The sequence below is a fragment of the Gorilla gorilla genome, chromosome 18 (genome assembly GCF_029281585.2).
Source record: "Gorilla gorilla gorilla isolate KB3781 chromosome 18, NHGRI_mGorGor1-v2.1_pri, whole genome shotgun sequence".
Taxonomy (NCBI): Eukaryota; Metazoa; Chordata; class Mammalia; order Primates; family Hominidae; genus Gorilla; species Gorilla gorilla.
Genome location: NC_073242.2, coordinates 121,220,952 through 121,237,142, shown reverse-complemented (window position 1 = coordinate 121,237,142; position 16,191 = coordinate 121,220,952). Strand labels below are relative to the sequence as shown.

Here is a 16,191-nt window from a genome sequence, read left to right as displayed (position 1 = left end):
TACCGAGAACTCTTCGGCCTCCGGCGGGGTGGGGCTTCGATTCGGCTCCGCCCACCCCTCCAGGTTGTCATAGTGATGCCGTTTCCACTGAGACTCCGGATCCTAACAGCTGGAAGCTAAAAACAGGCGCCATGGAGTACACAGGGAGCAAATATATCGGGGAATATGTAGATGGGAGGTAAGGGGCTCATTTGATTCACTTACTATACCTTGAATAGCTGTGACTGGAAAAAGACGGCTTTTTGCTTCTGCGAAACACCTTGTGCCAGGCACTTTCACAAACTTGCCCGAGTGATTTTTTCAAGGACCGTATCTAACAAGCAGCAAAGCTGAGATGCATTCATTCCATATATACTTATATGTGTGTGTGCATTGACTGTGTGTGTGTGCTATCTGCCAGTTTTAAACATAGGAATATTTAAAATGTCAAGATCCTTGCTCTTAGGGAGTTTATAATCCAGTTGGAGATGTATTGCCAATAAACAAATAAGTAATAAAATAATTACAGATAATGGTAAATGCTATAAAAACAAACACGAAGATTAGGGAAGAGAGACTGGCTAATCTGAATCTACACGGTCGCTTCCTTCCAGGAGGAGTTCACGATCTAGGGATTATTATAGAGGATTTTATACACAAATCACTGTAGTGGACTAGTAGTAAAAAACAATTCAACAGTTTTTTTCTTTTCTTTTCCTCCTTCCTTCCTTTCTTCCTTCCTTCCTTCCTACCTTCCTCTCTTTCTTTCTCTCTCTCTCGTTTTTGTTTTATTTTCAGACAAGATCTCGCTCTGTTGCCCTGGCTGGAGTGCAGTGGCCTGTTCACTGATTACTGCAGCCTCGACCCCCTAGGCTCAAACAATCTTGCCGCCTCAGCCTCCCAAGTAGCTGAGACTACCGGTGTGCACCACTACCCCCAGCAAATTTTTCAACGCCTTTTGTAGACACGGCGTCTTGCTATGTTGTCCAAGCTGGTCTCATACTCCTGGGCTCAAGTGATCCTCTTGCATGAGCCACCGTGCCCAGCAATTCAACAATGTTGAGTGGCTACCGAGTACCAGGCCCTGGAATTGACTCTGGGCACAATCCCTGTCTTCAGAAAGTTCATTCAAACATGATGCGACAAGTAGACATAACAGATAACTGCGATTCAGTGTGATAAGAGCTGTAGTAGAGAGAAGCAGAGGAAACACAGAGGTGGCCACTCTTTTTTGCCAACCACCCTGGATGAAGAAAGTGGAATCTCTGTTTTTATAGCTGAGGAAACCAAGGCTGGACGATATGAAGTGGTTTGCTGAACCAGTGCTAGTTGTCGGGACTGTGAAGCACTCCCACCTTGGGGCTCTGTATTCACAAGTTGGTGGAATTCCAGGGCATTTTGAGTTAATAGGAAAGAGGGATCTGTGGTCTGGACAGGGATAGGAGATAGATTCCTAGAGAGGGTGGTAGGAATGCTATGGGATGCTATCTCTCTAATCATTACATCAATTTTGCAAGGAAGATGTTATTATCTTTCCAGGTAACAAAGGTGACCCTTACAGGGCTTGAGACACTTATCCTACTCAGCAGGTAAGTGGCAGAGGTGATTGGTGTGTACTCCCTCTCACTACTCAGTGAGATAGTTCAGGCTGACCTTGCAAATAAAGGAACAGAAGTTAAGAGAAGCAAAATGACTGGCCCACCATTATGGATACACAGCTAGGAAGTAACAGAGTCAGGATTTGAACCCAATCCTCTGTCCAAACCACATTCTCACTTTTCACAAGGCCCTGCTACAGTGAAGGTGGTAGAATTTTGGCAGATAGAGATGGGGTATTGGGCATTTCAGGCACAAAAAGTTGAGAAACTACATTAATTTTTGATGGGCTGTATATGGGTGAGAGAGAAACACACAGACAAGGTAAAAGAAGCAAGGCTTTCAACCATTTGCCTTTGGCCTTCTGTGTATTTTCATTGGGTTTTTGTGCCAAATCAGCCATTTCCATGCTTTGGCCCTAGGAATTTGGGCTTTGCTTGAGGTTGTCTGGTACCTCTGTAACCACAATAGGGATTCCGAGACCTGAACAGGGCTTCCCAATTTCCCATAACTAGCAAGAAGTCAGCAGTTTTTCACTTGTTATACTTCTTTTCATAAGTTGGACATGTGTTATTCTGTATTGATTTTGTGTTTTTAACAACAGTTAACTAGAATTCTATTTGGGGCATCTCAAATTTCAGCATGTAATGAGAGCATGAGACAGGTCTGGGCTCAAGTCTGCCATTTGCTTGTTGTACACTTAATCAACCATCCATATCTCAGTTTCCTCATCTGTAAAATGGGAAAGCAATGCACATTCAGCAGCAGTGTTTCAAGGAATATGTAATGATCATATATGGGTGTTATTTACAAATGGTAGATACTCAATCGATTTTTTTTAATTTAGGGAGGGGATATTTTCCTCTTGGAGTTTAAATGAATAGAGTAACCTCTCTATACAGTAGGAAGTTGATATTTAACGTTTGGTTTAAAAAGTTTATGTAGACTCTCCATGGCTGATAGGAACATCAAATGGTACGACTGCTTTGGAAAAGTTTGGCAGTTTCTTGAAAAGTTAAACAGCCATTCCACTTATAGGTATTTACCCCAGAAATGAAAGTGTATATCTACACAAAGACATATATACAAGTACTCATAGCAGCCTTATTTATAATAACCAAAACTAGAAACAAACCCAAATGTCATCAACAGGGGAATGAAGAAACTACTTGTGGTATATCCATTCATTGGAATACTACTCAGCAATAAAAAGGAGTGAACTATTGGTACACAGAAAAACATGAATGAATCTCAAAAAATTATGTTAAGTGAAAGAGGCCAGACAAAAAAAGAGTAGATACTGTATGAGTCCATTTATGTAAAATTCTAGAAAATGCAAATCTATGGTGACAGAAAGTAGATCAGTAGTCACCTAGAGATGAGGATTGTGGGCAGGGGCAAGGAGGAAGTATTACAGAAAGGCATGCATAAACTTTTGTGGGGAGTAGATATTTTGTCTTGATTGTGATAATGTTTTCCCAGGTGATGTCAAAACGTGTCAAATTGTACACTTTAAACACGTGGCCTATTGTATGTCAATTACACTTCAATAAATCTACTTAAAAAAAAACCTTAAAAGAGACATGATTTCCCTGTACCACGTGTGAATATTAAAAAAAAAAAAGGTTAATGTAGTATCTGTCTGACCTCAATATTATGGTTTCTTTGGAGTAGTCGCACAATGGAGTTCTAGATAACTCCACTCCAAAGCACCACAAGGTGAGTGCCAGAAGAGACCTACAGACACAGGGGAGGAAGGGACGCCCATAGCATTTATGTAGTAACTACTGTGCTCTGGGTGGCTTTGCCTGCATCTTCTCTTCACAGGGACTCTTTGAGATAGATATCATTATCCTATTTTACAGATGGGAAAAGTAAGGCTCGGAGTAAACTTGCCCAAAGTCACCCAGTTAGCATTTGGCAGAGCAGGTATTAAAACCCAGGTCGATCAGACTGTAAAGCCCACGTGCTTCCTACAATAGAGCCCTGCTGCTGGGGCCCTTCAGAGGCCACGTACAGTCGGAGCCGTCCTTAAAGGCTTTGTGGAAGAGATAGTATTTGAAATGGGCCTTGAAGGTTGGGTAGGATTTAGGTGGTTGGAGATGCAAGGTGAAGAATTCTTTTTCTAGAAGTTTCTAGGCAGAGGGAACAGCATGAGCAATAGCCCAGAGGGCACGTATGGAGTAGAGCTGGCAGTTCAGTTTGGCAGGAGAGTGGGTTGTGCCCAGAGGAGTTATGCAAAGGGAAGTTGGACAGGCGGTCTGTGCTCTGGCAAAGAAATTTCAACACCGTGCACAATTCTGGTGGTGGAGGAACCACTGATAGATCCTGGTAGGGCCAAGCATCAGGAAATAAAACTTATTTCATCTCTGTAACTCTCCTCATAATGCATATGTGTGGTAGAGACTCAGTAAATGTTGGCTGAATGAATGAATGAATGAATGAATCATAGGTTTTGAGAGGTTTGTTTGAGACAGGGTCTCACTCTGGAGGGCTCTGGCTGGAGTGCAGTGGTGCAGTCTTGGCTCACAGCAATGTCCACCCCACCAGACTCAAGCGATCCTCCCACTTCAGCCTCCCCAGTAGCTGGGACCACAGATATGCGCCACCATGCCCAGCTAATTGATAGGTATTTGAGATCTGGAAATCATATCCTTATTATGGATTGAAGCCTTCACTATAAAGAGGTTTTTTTCTTCTTTTTAACTTACTTTGAATTTAGAAGGCAGGCTTTTCTCCTTGAATGAATTTTTTAAAATGGAAGAGAAGGAGGGAGAAAGGAAGGGAAAGAGAGACAGAGTGAAGGAGAAAAAGAAGAAGGGAGGAGAAGGAGAGAAGGAGGGACAGAGAGGAGGGAAGCAGGAAAAGTGAAGATGGGGAGATCAGCTCAGAGCTCACTGCAGTTGTCCCAGTAGGAGGCAGCAGAACCCTGGGCCAAGGCAGAAGCAGTGAAGCCGCAGGAAAGAGAAAAATGTAGGAGAGGTTTGGGGATTTTACTGCCAGGAGTTGGCAGCTGATTGGCTCCAGTCCCGTCCAGAGATGGCTTACAGCCCCAGCCCTGGGCCCAGCTCCTGGCCTTGAACCAGAGGATTCTGATACCATTCATGGAAATAGAGAACTCTAAGGAGGTGCTGCTTAGGGGAGGAGGAGATGATTCTGTTTTAGGCGAGTTGGGGATGTCTGTGAGAGGTCTGAACAGTGATGTCCAGTTCGAGGTAAGAAAAGGGGTGGGGTCTAACCTCAGAGAAGGGTGTAGAACTTGAATATGGAGATGGTGCTTAGAAATGATAGATGTGAGCTCAAGCGAAGAGTACAGGAGGGAAGGAGAAGAGGAATTCTCCCTTCCCCCCATGTCTTGCACTAGAATAAAAGTGAAATAGTTTTCAATTTCTTGTTCTATGCCGGGCATTCTGCTATAGTTTCACAACCATCGTCTCACTCAGTTACCTCAACAACTTTGTCATCCACTCTGTTCACTGACTACTCTTTCTGTTTCCTTCATTCTTTACTCAGGAGATGTTTATGAAGCCCCTGCTTAGTGGTTCTAGGAGCTGAGGATACCAAAGTCTTCCTTTAAAGAAGCTTTTCTTAAATACCGGAGATAAGATATCTAATTACAAAACAAGATAGAAAGTGTTACGCATCCCGACAGAGGTACTAGCAAAAGCCTTAAAAAGGTCAGAGTTAGGAGAGGAGCCTTCAGCTTGTTAGGAGGAATGGAGAAGGAATGAATGAAAGCATATTTATTAAGCACTCACTATATGTCAGGCCCTTTACTAGGAAAATAGTTATATGTTACCTGTATTAATTGCAGCCATTTCACCCATAAAGAAACTGGTCAGCCCGGTGCAGTGGCTCACACCTATAATCCCAACATTTTGGGAGGCTGAGGCAGGAGGATCATTTGAGCCCAGGAGTTCTAGATCACCCTGGGCAACATAGGGAAACCCCATCTCTACAAAAAAAAAAAAAAAAATTAAATAAGCCAGGCGTGGTGGGGCACACCTGTGGTTCCAACTACTTGGGAGGCTGAGGTGGGAGGATCACTTGAGTTCAGGAGATTGAGGCTGCATTGAGCCATGATCACACCGCTGTACTCCAGCCTGGGAGACAGAACAAGATCTGGTCTTGGGAAAAAAACAAAAAACAAAACAAAGAAGCTAGTCAACTGGTCAAGCTGGTGTCCCTGCCTTGTTCTCCTGTATGAGCCTGTCTTCCTCCTGCATAGCACTTATCACACATTGTATAATTACTCAATTTTGTCGCCCACTAGACTGTGAGCCCCCGAGGACAGGGACTGCATCTGCCTTGATCACTGTTGAATCTGTGTTGTATTCAGCAAGTTGGACCATCAGCATAGTCCCTGACAAAATGTAGGTGCTCTGTAAATACCTGTTTGGAAGGAAAGAAGGAAGGGAAGGAAGGGAGGGAGGCACAAGCAAAGAGGTTTGGGAAAGTATCTGTATTAGTCTGTTCTCATGCTGCTGTAAGGACATAACCAAAGACTGGGTAATCTATAAAGGAAAGAGGCTTAATGGACTCACAGTTCCACATGGCTGGGAAGGCCTCACGATCATGGTGGAGGCAAAGGGGGAGCAAAGGCACATCTTACATGGCAGCAGGCAAGAGAGCATGTTCAGGGGAATTGCCCTTTATAAAACCATCAGATCTCATGAGACTTATTCACTATCATGAGAACAGCATGGGAAAAACTCACCCCCATGATTCAGTTACCTCCCACTGAGTCCCTCCCATGACATGTGGGGATTATGGGAGCTACAATTCCAGATGAGATTTGGGTGGGGACACAGCCAAACAATATCAATATCCACGATTTTATATATATATATATAATGGTGGCAAGCTTCAAACCCTTACTCCTGTCTCTAAATTTCATATTTTCCCTAATATTCCACTTGTGGCATAATAGGCAAGGATGGATTGGTCATGGGGGACAGAGAAATCACAGAACCAGCTGCCAGAAAACCTGGGCTCTAGTGTCCACAGTTTTTACTGTGTGTGGTTTTGGGCACATCTCTACACTCTCTGGGCCTACTAAGGGGGTTTATTTCAGGGAGCAGTGTGAACTCCAAGGTGAGAGTGAGCCTCTAGGTGAAGGGGAGAATGAACAGAGCAAACTCTATTCCCCTCTTTTCGTTTTTGAGCTTTTGAGGGAAACAAAACAAAAATTTTGTTTTCAGCAGAGTACTGCTGGGATGAGAAGGATGAGAATGCTGAGAACGGGGTTCCTGCTCACTCTGTTGCCTGCCAGCTCTGACCCTCCAGCTGTCACACAGGGCTCAGTGATTTCCCTGTGTCTTTACAGGATGGAGGGCAAAGCCAAGTACATCCTCCCTACCGAAACAATATATGTTGGGGAAATGAAGGATGGCATGTTTCACGGCGAAGGAACCCTGTACTTCCCCAGTGGAAGCCAATACAACGCCATTTGGGAAAACGGATTGGCCATAAAGGTGATCAGCTGGGGGGGCGGGTGCTGTGGAGGAGAGATCCTCGGGCAAGAAGAGCCTCACCCTCTGGCGCCCCATCGTCCCTGTCTGGTGCCCACCTCGTTCCATTCACTCTGCTCTTTGCTTCTCCCCCACTCCCCCAACTTTTTTTTTTTTTTTTTTTAGTCTCACTCTGTCACCAGGCTGGAGTGCAGTGGCACAATCTCGGCTCACTGCAACCTCCACCTCCTGGGTTCAAGCGAGTCTCCTGCCTCAGCCTCCCGAGTAGCTGGGACTACGGGCATGCGCCACCATGCCCAGCTAATTTTTGTATTTTTAGTAGAGATTGGGTTTCACCATGTTTGCCAGGATGGTCTCAATCTCTTGACCTTGTGATCCACCCGCCTTGGCCTCCCAAAGTGCTGGGATTACAGGTGCACAGGTGCAAGCCACCACACCTGACCTTTTTTTTTTTTTTTGAAAACGAGTCTCTGTCGCCCAGGCTGGAGCATAGTGGTGTGATCTCAGCTCACCACAACCTCTGCCTCCTGGGTTCAAGCTATTCTCTTGCCTAGGCCTCCTGAGTAGCTGGGATTACAGGTATGTGCCACCATGCCCGGCTAATTTCTCCCTGCTTCTGGATCTCCCAGGGCTCTAGAATCCTCTCCCTCTAGATCTGGAAGGATCTGTGGAGAGGCCATGATGAGTTTGCATCTGTTACACCACTTACTGCCTGGTCTTAGGCCCACGACTTCACCTCCCTGAGAGTTCTTCACCTATCAACTCAGGACAGTTAGTTGCATTAGTTATGTGTTGGTACTATAACAGGTTACCACAGATTTAGTCTGAAATCAGCACAAATGTATTATCTTACAGTTCTAGAGCTCAAAAGTCTGAAATAGGTCAGCAAGCCTGCATTCCGTCCAGAGGCTCTATGGGAAAACCTGTTTCCTTGCCTTTTCCAGCTTCTAGAGGCTGCCTGCATTCCTTGGCTCATGGCCACGCATCACTCCGACCTCTGCTTTCATCATCACGCCACCCTTCATCCCTCTGCTTTCATCGTCATCTCATCTTCTCTCACCCTGACCTTACTATTTCCCTCTCATAGGAACCTTGCAATCATATTTGGCACACCCAGATAATCCAAATAATCTTCCCACTTCAGGATCCTTCATTTAATTGCATCTGCAAAATCCCTCTTGCCATGTAAAGTAGCATACTCACAGGTTGCAGCAGACAGGGACATCTTTGGGGGACCATTATTCAGCCTACCACAATAGTACAAGGCACCTCAATATATATATGTGAACACTTTGCTAAGTTCCCAGCACACAAGAGGCACTCAATAAGTGTTAGCTCTTATTACCACCATCACTGCTACTATCATTATAACTTACCTAATCCAAGGATTCTTACCCCCTGGTATTTGTGAGTCATGAATAGAATTCAGGGAGTCACTGAAACCTCTTGATTTATATACAGAAATTTCTGTGTAAAGGGGACTAAGTTTTTCTCCAGGAAAAGCATCTATAGCTTTCATCAGTTTCACTAAGAGCATCTTGGGGCCTGACTCATGACCTAAAAAAGGTTAAGAAATGCTCCTTGTTTTATAGCTTGGAGAGTCTAAGCCCCAGGAAGGGGATGTGACTTTCCCGAGGTCACACAGTGAATTAATAGTATCATTGGAATTTCCACCCATGTTTCCTGATGCCCAGGCCAATGCAATTTCTACATCCTGAGGCTTCCTTTAGCAGTAAGGCAGCAAAGGCAGAATGTATGCGTTTGGACAAAGGGCCGTGGCTGATGGCTCTGACCTTTCCAGCTATAATAATAATAAAAGAATAATAACATTTATTGAGGGCTTACTTTGTGTCAGTGTGTCAGTCAGGGTTCTTCAGAGACACAAAACCAATAGGATATACAGAGATGTATGGAAAGAGATTTATATTAGGGATTGGCTCACAAGATTATGGAGGCTAAGAAGCTTCCCAATCTTCCCTCTGCAACCTGGAGGCCCAGGAAAGCTGTTAGTGTAGTTCCAGTCCAAACCCAAGGGCCTCAACCAGGGGGATCAATGGTGTAAGTCCCAGTCAGAGTTCAAAGGCCTGAGAACCAGGAATGCTGATGTCCAAGGGCAAGGAAGATGGATGTCCCAGCACAAGCAGAGACAGGGGATTGGCGCTTCCTCTGCCTTTTTGTTCTATCCAGGCCCTCAACGGATTGTATGGTGCCCACCCACTTTGGTGAGGGTGGAACTTCTTTGCTCAGTCCACCGATTAAAATGCGAATCCCTTCTAGAAACGCCCTCATGAACACACCCAGAAATGTTTTACCAGCTATCTGGGCATCCCTTTCACTTAACCCAGTCAAGTTGCCTCACAAAATCAACCATCACAGCCAGGCACTGTGCTAAATGCTTCACGTGTGCTATCTCATTGAATTTTCAATCAACCCTATTTTATGTACAGTATCATTAACTTAATTTTACAAATGAGGAAATGAAGGACCAGAGAGAGTGGGTCATCTGCCCAAGTTCATCTGCCAAAGTGAGTTCACCCACTTTGAGCGGCAGGGACAGGGCTCGGCACTTATACCCATTCCCTCTTGTCGTCACAACCATAGTAATTGTGATAGTTACCACTTCTTTACTGCAGCCATCAGAAAGGCCCCCACTTCCCTTGATATCTGAACCTCTTGGCCAAAAGCCTTCAGCTTCCTCAGATGCACATGTGTGCTCCTTGTCTTCCAGGGCACATATACCTTCATAGATGGGCTGCACTATGATGAGAAGAACTGGCATTACTGCGACGGCTATGATCGGAGGTTTTACACAGAGATCCTCAATGGCTTGAAGCCTGCAGGTACCCAGGCACCCACCCTTTCCTTCATACCCAAACTGAGAGGGAAACTAAGACAGTTTCGGATAAGTGGACTGTGTCCTACTGAAGTAACTTAAAGGGGAAGAGGAACTGAGCAGGCGTAGAAGAATACAAAAGAGCCAGGTCCTGGAGCCAGGAAGGCCAGTCCTCATATCTCAGCTCCACTGTGCTAGCCAGAGGACCATGGGCAAGGGACTTTACCCACTGTGCCTCAGTTTCTCCCCTTCAAAATGGAGTCAATCAGCTGGGCGTGGTGACTCATGCCTGTAATCCCAGCACTTTGGGAGGCCAAGGCGGGTGGATCACTTGAGGTCAGGACTTCCAGACCATCCTGGCCAACATAGTGAAACCTGTCTCTACTAAAAATACAAAAATTAGCCGGGTATGGTGGCATGCCTGTAATCCCAGCTACTCAGGAGGCTGAGGCATGAGAATCGTTTGAACTCACTAGGTGGAGTTTGCAGTGAGCTGACATCACGCCACTGCACTCCAGCCTGGGCGACAGAGCGACACTCTGGTCTCAGAAAAAAAAAAAAAAAATCAAAATGGGGTCAACAGCATCATCTACCTCCCAAGATTGTTGTACATAAGATAATTCATGTCAGGTGTTTAGAACAATGCCTTGAATGCATGTGGGTGCACGGTACATGTCAGCTGTTCTTATTCGTGGTACCTACTATAACACTAAAATTATGTAAATATTTTAAAAAGAAAGAGTTAAGGACGAAAGCAGTACTGACAGAGCATGTGCTTTGTGTATCAGGTGCTGGGGGAGGCTCTCTGTAATCCCTGTCTCCCTAATGTCCAGATGACCCTGCCCAGTCAGCCTTCCTAGTCCCATGTCACTCCAGGTTGAGGCTGTGGAGTTCAGACATGGTTCCCTGTGGCAGAGCTCACACTGGCAGCCCAGTCTTCCTCTCTGAGGTCCTCTGTATCATGCTACCTCCCTGCAAAAACCGTGTTTCATCACGGAGGGCTACATTTGGACTATAAGTCTGGATTCAGAGAGTGGCACCTTAAAATTTTGAGACGTGTTCCAGGTCAGGTGAGCCTCAAGACGAAGGGAGGGGAGGGATAGCATTAGGACAAATACCTAATGTAGATGACAGGTTGATGGGTGCAGCAAACCACCATGGCACGTGTATACCTATGTAACAAACCTGCACATTCTGCACATGTACCCCAGAACTTAAAGTATAATAAAAAATAAATAAATAATAAAAAAATAAAAAAAGAAGAGTGTAGTTTTTGGCACAGCAGAGATAATATATCCAAAATGACAGATGGGGAAACAACTCTGTATACTATAAAAACAATCCCAACTTAGCTTGTGAGAGACCATGAGCTGTGGTTGACAGAGCATGGAGCCAGAAATTGTGGGTTTGAGTCCTAGCATTCTCTGTCTATAGCTGGATGAGCCTGCACAAGTCAACCTCCGTCAGGGCAGAAGCCTCCAGGAAGCACCCAGGCACTGGAGTCAGGCAGACCTGAGCTCAAACCCCCATCTCCTTCCCTTCCCAGCTTCATGACCTTGGGTCAGTTAGTTGACCGGGTGAGCCGCCTTCTCTCCCTTTGCCCTCCTGACACTTACTCTGCTATTTTCCTCCTATCCCCAGGCTTCTTTGCCACTGCCTCCTCAACATCCCCCCACCCCCAGTTATTCACGTTGAGGTTCCCGGGGCTCTCTGGCTTAGGCATTTTCTGTTTTCATTCTATATGCTCTTCCTGAACAAGTTGATACACTTCTAAGCCTTCAACTACCATCGGCTTCTAAACTGAAATCAGAATCCCTGAGCCTAAGATCCCTGCATCAAGCTTCCCTGACACCTGCATTGGTCGTTCTCAACTTGTTTGCACTGAATTCATTGTCACCCCCACCGTGATGGCTGCCTCACTGAATGTCATGCCCATCCACCTAGGTAAGCCTAATCCTCCCTTCCCCTGCCCCCTAAGTGCAATGGTCCTATGGATTTTCCCTCTGAAATATAGACTTTATTTGTTTATTCAACAAATATTTATTGAGCACTTCCATGTGCCAGGCAGCATTCTCTTCATACTCTTTGCCACTGCCCTGTTCCAGCCCTCCATCATCTTTCCCCTTGATGACCTGAGTCCAGAGATCCCCACTTGGCCCCCTTGAGGTCATTCTCCATTCTGCAGTCACTTCCATCTTTTTTTTTTTGAGACAGAGTCTTGCTCTGTTGCCCAGGCTGGAGTGCAGTGGTATGATCATAGCTCACTGTAACTTTGAACTCCTGGGCTCAAGCGATCCTCCTGCCAAGTGATCTGGCCTCCTAAGTAGCTGGAACTACAGGAATGTGCCACCATTCCTGGTTAATTTTTTTTTTTAAGTTTCTTGTAGAGATGGGTCTTGCCATGGTGCCCAGGCTCATCTAGAACTCCTGGCCTTAAGCAACCTTCCCTCCTTAACTTGGGATTACAGGCGTGAGCCACCATGCCCGGCCGCTTACATCTTTTAAAGTGTGAATCTGATTGCCTCCCTCCCGCCCCGCCCCTTGAGTGCTCCCTATACCCTCAAGATAAGGTTTCAAATTCTCAGAAACAGTGACATTCTCTGGCTCCTGCTCATGTCCCAGCCTCATCCTAGGCTACCCACCCTTCTCGGTTTTTCTCTCTCCCTTCTTGCCATGCTTGCTTTCTCTCTATTTCTCAAAGAGACCACACTTTTTCCTGCCATTCTCTCTGCTTGGAATACTTTAACCCTCTTACTTCACCCAAATAACTCCTTCCCGTCCTTCAGGTCTCAGCTCAACGTCCTGAAGCTGGGAGCCCCTTCCCTGAATTCCCACACTAGGTAAGGTCTCCCTGTGGCATATCACAGCAGCCATGACCTCCTCCCAGGGCTTGGATCGTGAGTGTTCAGCTCGTCTTCCCAAGCTGTGAGCAACATGAGGGCAGGGCCCTAGCACATTGTCTGGCATACAGTGGGTACTCGTTAAAGAGTTATTGTCAAACAGGGATAATGATATTGACATCACAGTGCAGGGTGAAGTATGTGCTTAGGGGAGTTAAGGCAATGACATTAAGAAATATTTCCTAAGCTCCTACTGTATGTCAGACACTGGCTGGACCCAGGGAGACCAGAGTTAAGAGGACATCATCTCTCCCTTCAAAGAGCTGCCAGTCTAGCTGCAGCTTGAGAACCTTGCAAATCACTCCTCCCGGATTAGTTATGATGGGAGGCCTGGACTTTGCCATGGGCTCTTCACCCCAATTAAGGCTGTAGGCAAAAAGCCCTCAGCCTTAAGCCTTAGCTCTCACACAATGGCTGGTTTTGCTAAAGCTAAGCCTCTGCCAGTCTCGTGGTGGCTTTTCCCGAACCTGCCTGGCTCTCCCCTACTTCTCCTGTGACCCTCAGAAGAGCAGCTTGATTCTAAGTAGCTACTTCCTTCCCTTGTCACTCCACACTTTGCCTCTCGGGGCTGGCATTGTTAGGGCAACTCGTCCTGCCTGTAAGGCAGGGTGAGGGTTAAAAGTGCCCCGTGACCTCTTGGAGCATCTGTGAGATGGGCATTGGCATGAGGCTTTGGTGAGAGAATGGCTGTAAAGTGCTTGACATGGAGTAAGTTCTCGGTAGTCATTAGCCAGTACATATGGGGTTAGGTTTAGGATCAGGGTCAGTGTCAGGGTTACGGTTAGGCATGTCATTAAGCAACACAAGAGTTCCTACTGTGTGCAAGACTCTGGGTTGTGGGTGTGGTGCTGTGTGCTCAGTGGGCATCCAGCTCTCAGTCTAGAGAACAAGGAACTATAGCAACTATAGTTAGAAGGAACCTGAGAAGTTATTTATTCCAACCTCTCCCTTTACTTGAGCCATGGCGTTTCAAGATACACATACCTAGCGTGCATGACCTAAAAGGTGCACTCAATCTTCTTTCTCTCCCAGAGATCTCAGTGTCCCTGGTCCTGTGGCTGCACCTAGGCTGTCTCCTCTCCTGATGTTGGCACCTGAACATACAGGTTCCAGAGCTGGACTGCCTCCTAGCTGGATAACCTTGGGAAAGTTACTTTAACTTCTCTGAGCCTCAGTTTTCTTATCTGTAAAATGGAGCCACAGAGTTGCTCTCAGGATTAAATAAAAGAGGAGCACAATGCCTGGCACATAATAAACATTCAATGAGTGGCAGCCACCGTGGTAATTTTGGCAAGAGTCAAAGTTCTCCACCACCTGCCCCTTGTCCACCTGATCCATTTCTTTTCTGCTGTTCTCCTTCATACGTGCTCTGCTCTACAAGGTTTCCAGAGTGGGGCTTAAGGATCCATGCCTCTGGCCTCTGCCCACGCTTTGAATGCCACCCCTCTTCTGGATCTGATGCTCTCCTATCCATTTGCCAACTCTGACTTACCCTCAGCATCTGTCTAACTTCAGAACCTGTGCCCTTTGTCATGGTATCCGAAGAAATGGAGGAGGATGGGGTCAAAGGAAGAAGAAGACAGAGGGTCTCGTTCCCAAGACCCTGTTCCCAAGAGCCATGTTCAGAAAGTTCCTTTGGGGCACTGTTTCTGCTGGGTTTGCTTCTTGCCCTGAGTAGGGGGTATTTAGTTCAACAGGGGAGCCAGATAGTCACATGAGCCACCAGCCACAAGTGGACCTTATGGGAACACTGGGTTTGGATTTGACCTTGATGGTGAACTAATTGCCCATTATGTTCTTTCAAGGTATGGCTCAACTCACCAATATGGACCCACCTAGAAAAATCCCCAGGGGCTATTACGATTGTGGAGATGGCTTCTATAACCCAGTCACGAGGGTAGTCAAGGGCTATAGGAACCGCTTTCTAAGAAACACAGGTAGGTTTCTTCCGACACTGCAGCACGTTTTCTCTTCACCCACATATAAGTATGTGCATCTGTATGTACAAATGTATGCACACACTTGACGAGAAAGAAGCTTTTGCTGATAGAAGATGAAAGTTGATTACCTGGATGTTTTATTTTTTGGACTTCTCGTGGCTGGCAAATCTGTACATAGTCCTAGAGTGAGGTAAAAGGACATTCGTGGTCTAGCTGTGACGGCACATAAATGTCGCACTGAAAGGATTAAGGTACTTATTTTTGTATGCATTCCTTCGATTTTAATGGGCACCTAATATATGCTAGACACTGTGCTTGGTGTTGGGGGAAAAGCAGAGCAAAGCTGGACACAGCCCCCCTTCCTTGTGGAGCTTGCATTCTAAAAGTGGCAGAGAAGTACTATAAACAGTTAATTGTATCATGGAACAGACACAATGAAGGGGAAAACATGGTCCTGTGGGAAGGGAAAGTAGGGGCCCCAGAGAGGTGTGACGGATGCTGTGGGAGCACAAATAAGGGCTATCAAATCCCGAAGCGGTTAGTCAGAGAAGGTTTCAAGGAGGAAATGACTTCTAAGCTGAGACCTGAAGAATAACTGGGAGTTGACCACAAGGCCTGGGGAGAGGGTTTCCCAGCAAGAGGAAATGGCACAGGCAATGGCCTAGAGGGGAGTGATCCCTTGAGGTCCAAGAAGGTTGGTTCATCCTTTAGCCAGGGGAGTAGGTACCTTGGAGGATCCAGAACCTCAGTTTGGTGAGTCAACACAAGGCTGATCAGACGAAGAAGAACCCATTTACAGTGACCACACTCACAGGAGATCAATACACAAATAATAGAACATTTTCCTTTAATGCAGTGATTCCTAAACTTATCCTTTTCTGAAGTCACACTCCCACTAGGAATATCAAAAGATATGGACCCTCTTGCCGGAAAAATGTCCATGCATGCACACACACACACATGTGCGCCCACACGCGCACATGCATACACACACACACACATTTTGCAGATAGTCTTAAGGGGTGGATGGTCCCTCTAAAGACCTAGGTCAAGAAACCTTGCTCTATAATGAGAAAGAAACTGCCAGGTAGACCAGAACATCTGTGCTGGTGAATGAGAGCATCCTCTCCCTATAGGGAAATTTACTCAGTAAGTCGGTGATGACCAGAAAGGTGCCTCATGGGGCTAGAGTAAGAGCAAGGAGAGGCCGGGCGCGGTGGCTCACACCTGTAATCCCAGCACTTTGGGAGGCCGAGGCGGGCGGATCATGAGGTCAGGAGATCGAGACCATCCTGGCTAACACGGTGAAACCCCGTCTCTACTAAAAATACAAAAAATTAGCCGGGTGTGGTGGCGGGCGCCTGTAGTCCCACCTACTGGGGAGGCTGAGACAGGAGAATGGCGTGAACCCGGGAGGCGGAGCTTGCAGTGAGCCAAGATCGCGCCACTGCACTCCAGCCTGGGCGACAGAG

At 46.2% G+C, this 16,191-nt stretch overlaps 1 protein-coding gene across 2 annotated transcripts; it reads left to right on the top strand.

Annotated features, from left to right (window-relative positions):
* The first annotated feature begins 29 nt into the window (after positions 1–29).
* On the top strand, positions 30–14,973 carry LOC129527430 (MORN repeat-containing protein 5-like). Of its 2 annotated transcripts, XM_063699786.1 has the most exons (5): positions 88–178; positions 5,849–5,948; positions 6,902–7,049; positions 9,775–9,886; positions 14,585–14,973. In XM_063699786.1, the coding sequence occupies exons 1-5, from the start codon at positions 172–174 to the stop codon at positions 14,803–14,805; spliced, it is 588 nt and encodes a 195-aa protein (XP_063555856.1). In that variant the 5' UTR covers positions 88–171; the 3' UTR covers positions 14,806–14,973. The 2 variants fall into 2 exon arrangements, with proteins under 2 accessions (XP_055220641.2, XP_063555856.1); XM_055364666.2 differs by lacking the exon at positions 5,849–5,948 and having other exon boundaries at positions 30–178.
* The last annotated feature ends 1,218 nt before the right edge of the window (positions 14,974–16,191 follow it).

What these genes read in the sequence shown, in the direction of transcription:
- LOC129527430 (XM_063699786.1), top strand. An exon ending in AGCATAGTCCCTGACAAAAT is followed by an intron (nt 5,949 to 6,901) that starts GTAGGTGCTCTG and finishes GTGTCTTTACAG; the next exon opens with GATGGAGGGCAAAGCCAAGT. An exon ending in AAAACGGATTGGCCATAAAG is followed by an intron (nt 7,050 to 9,774) that starts GTGATCAGCTGG and finishes CTTGTCTTCCAG; the next exon opens with GGCACATATACCTTCATAGA.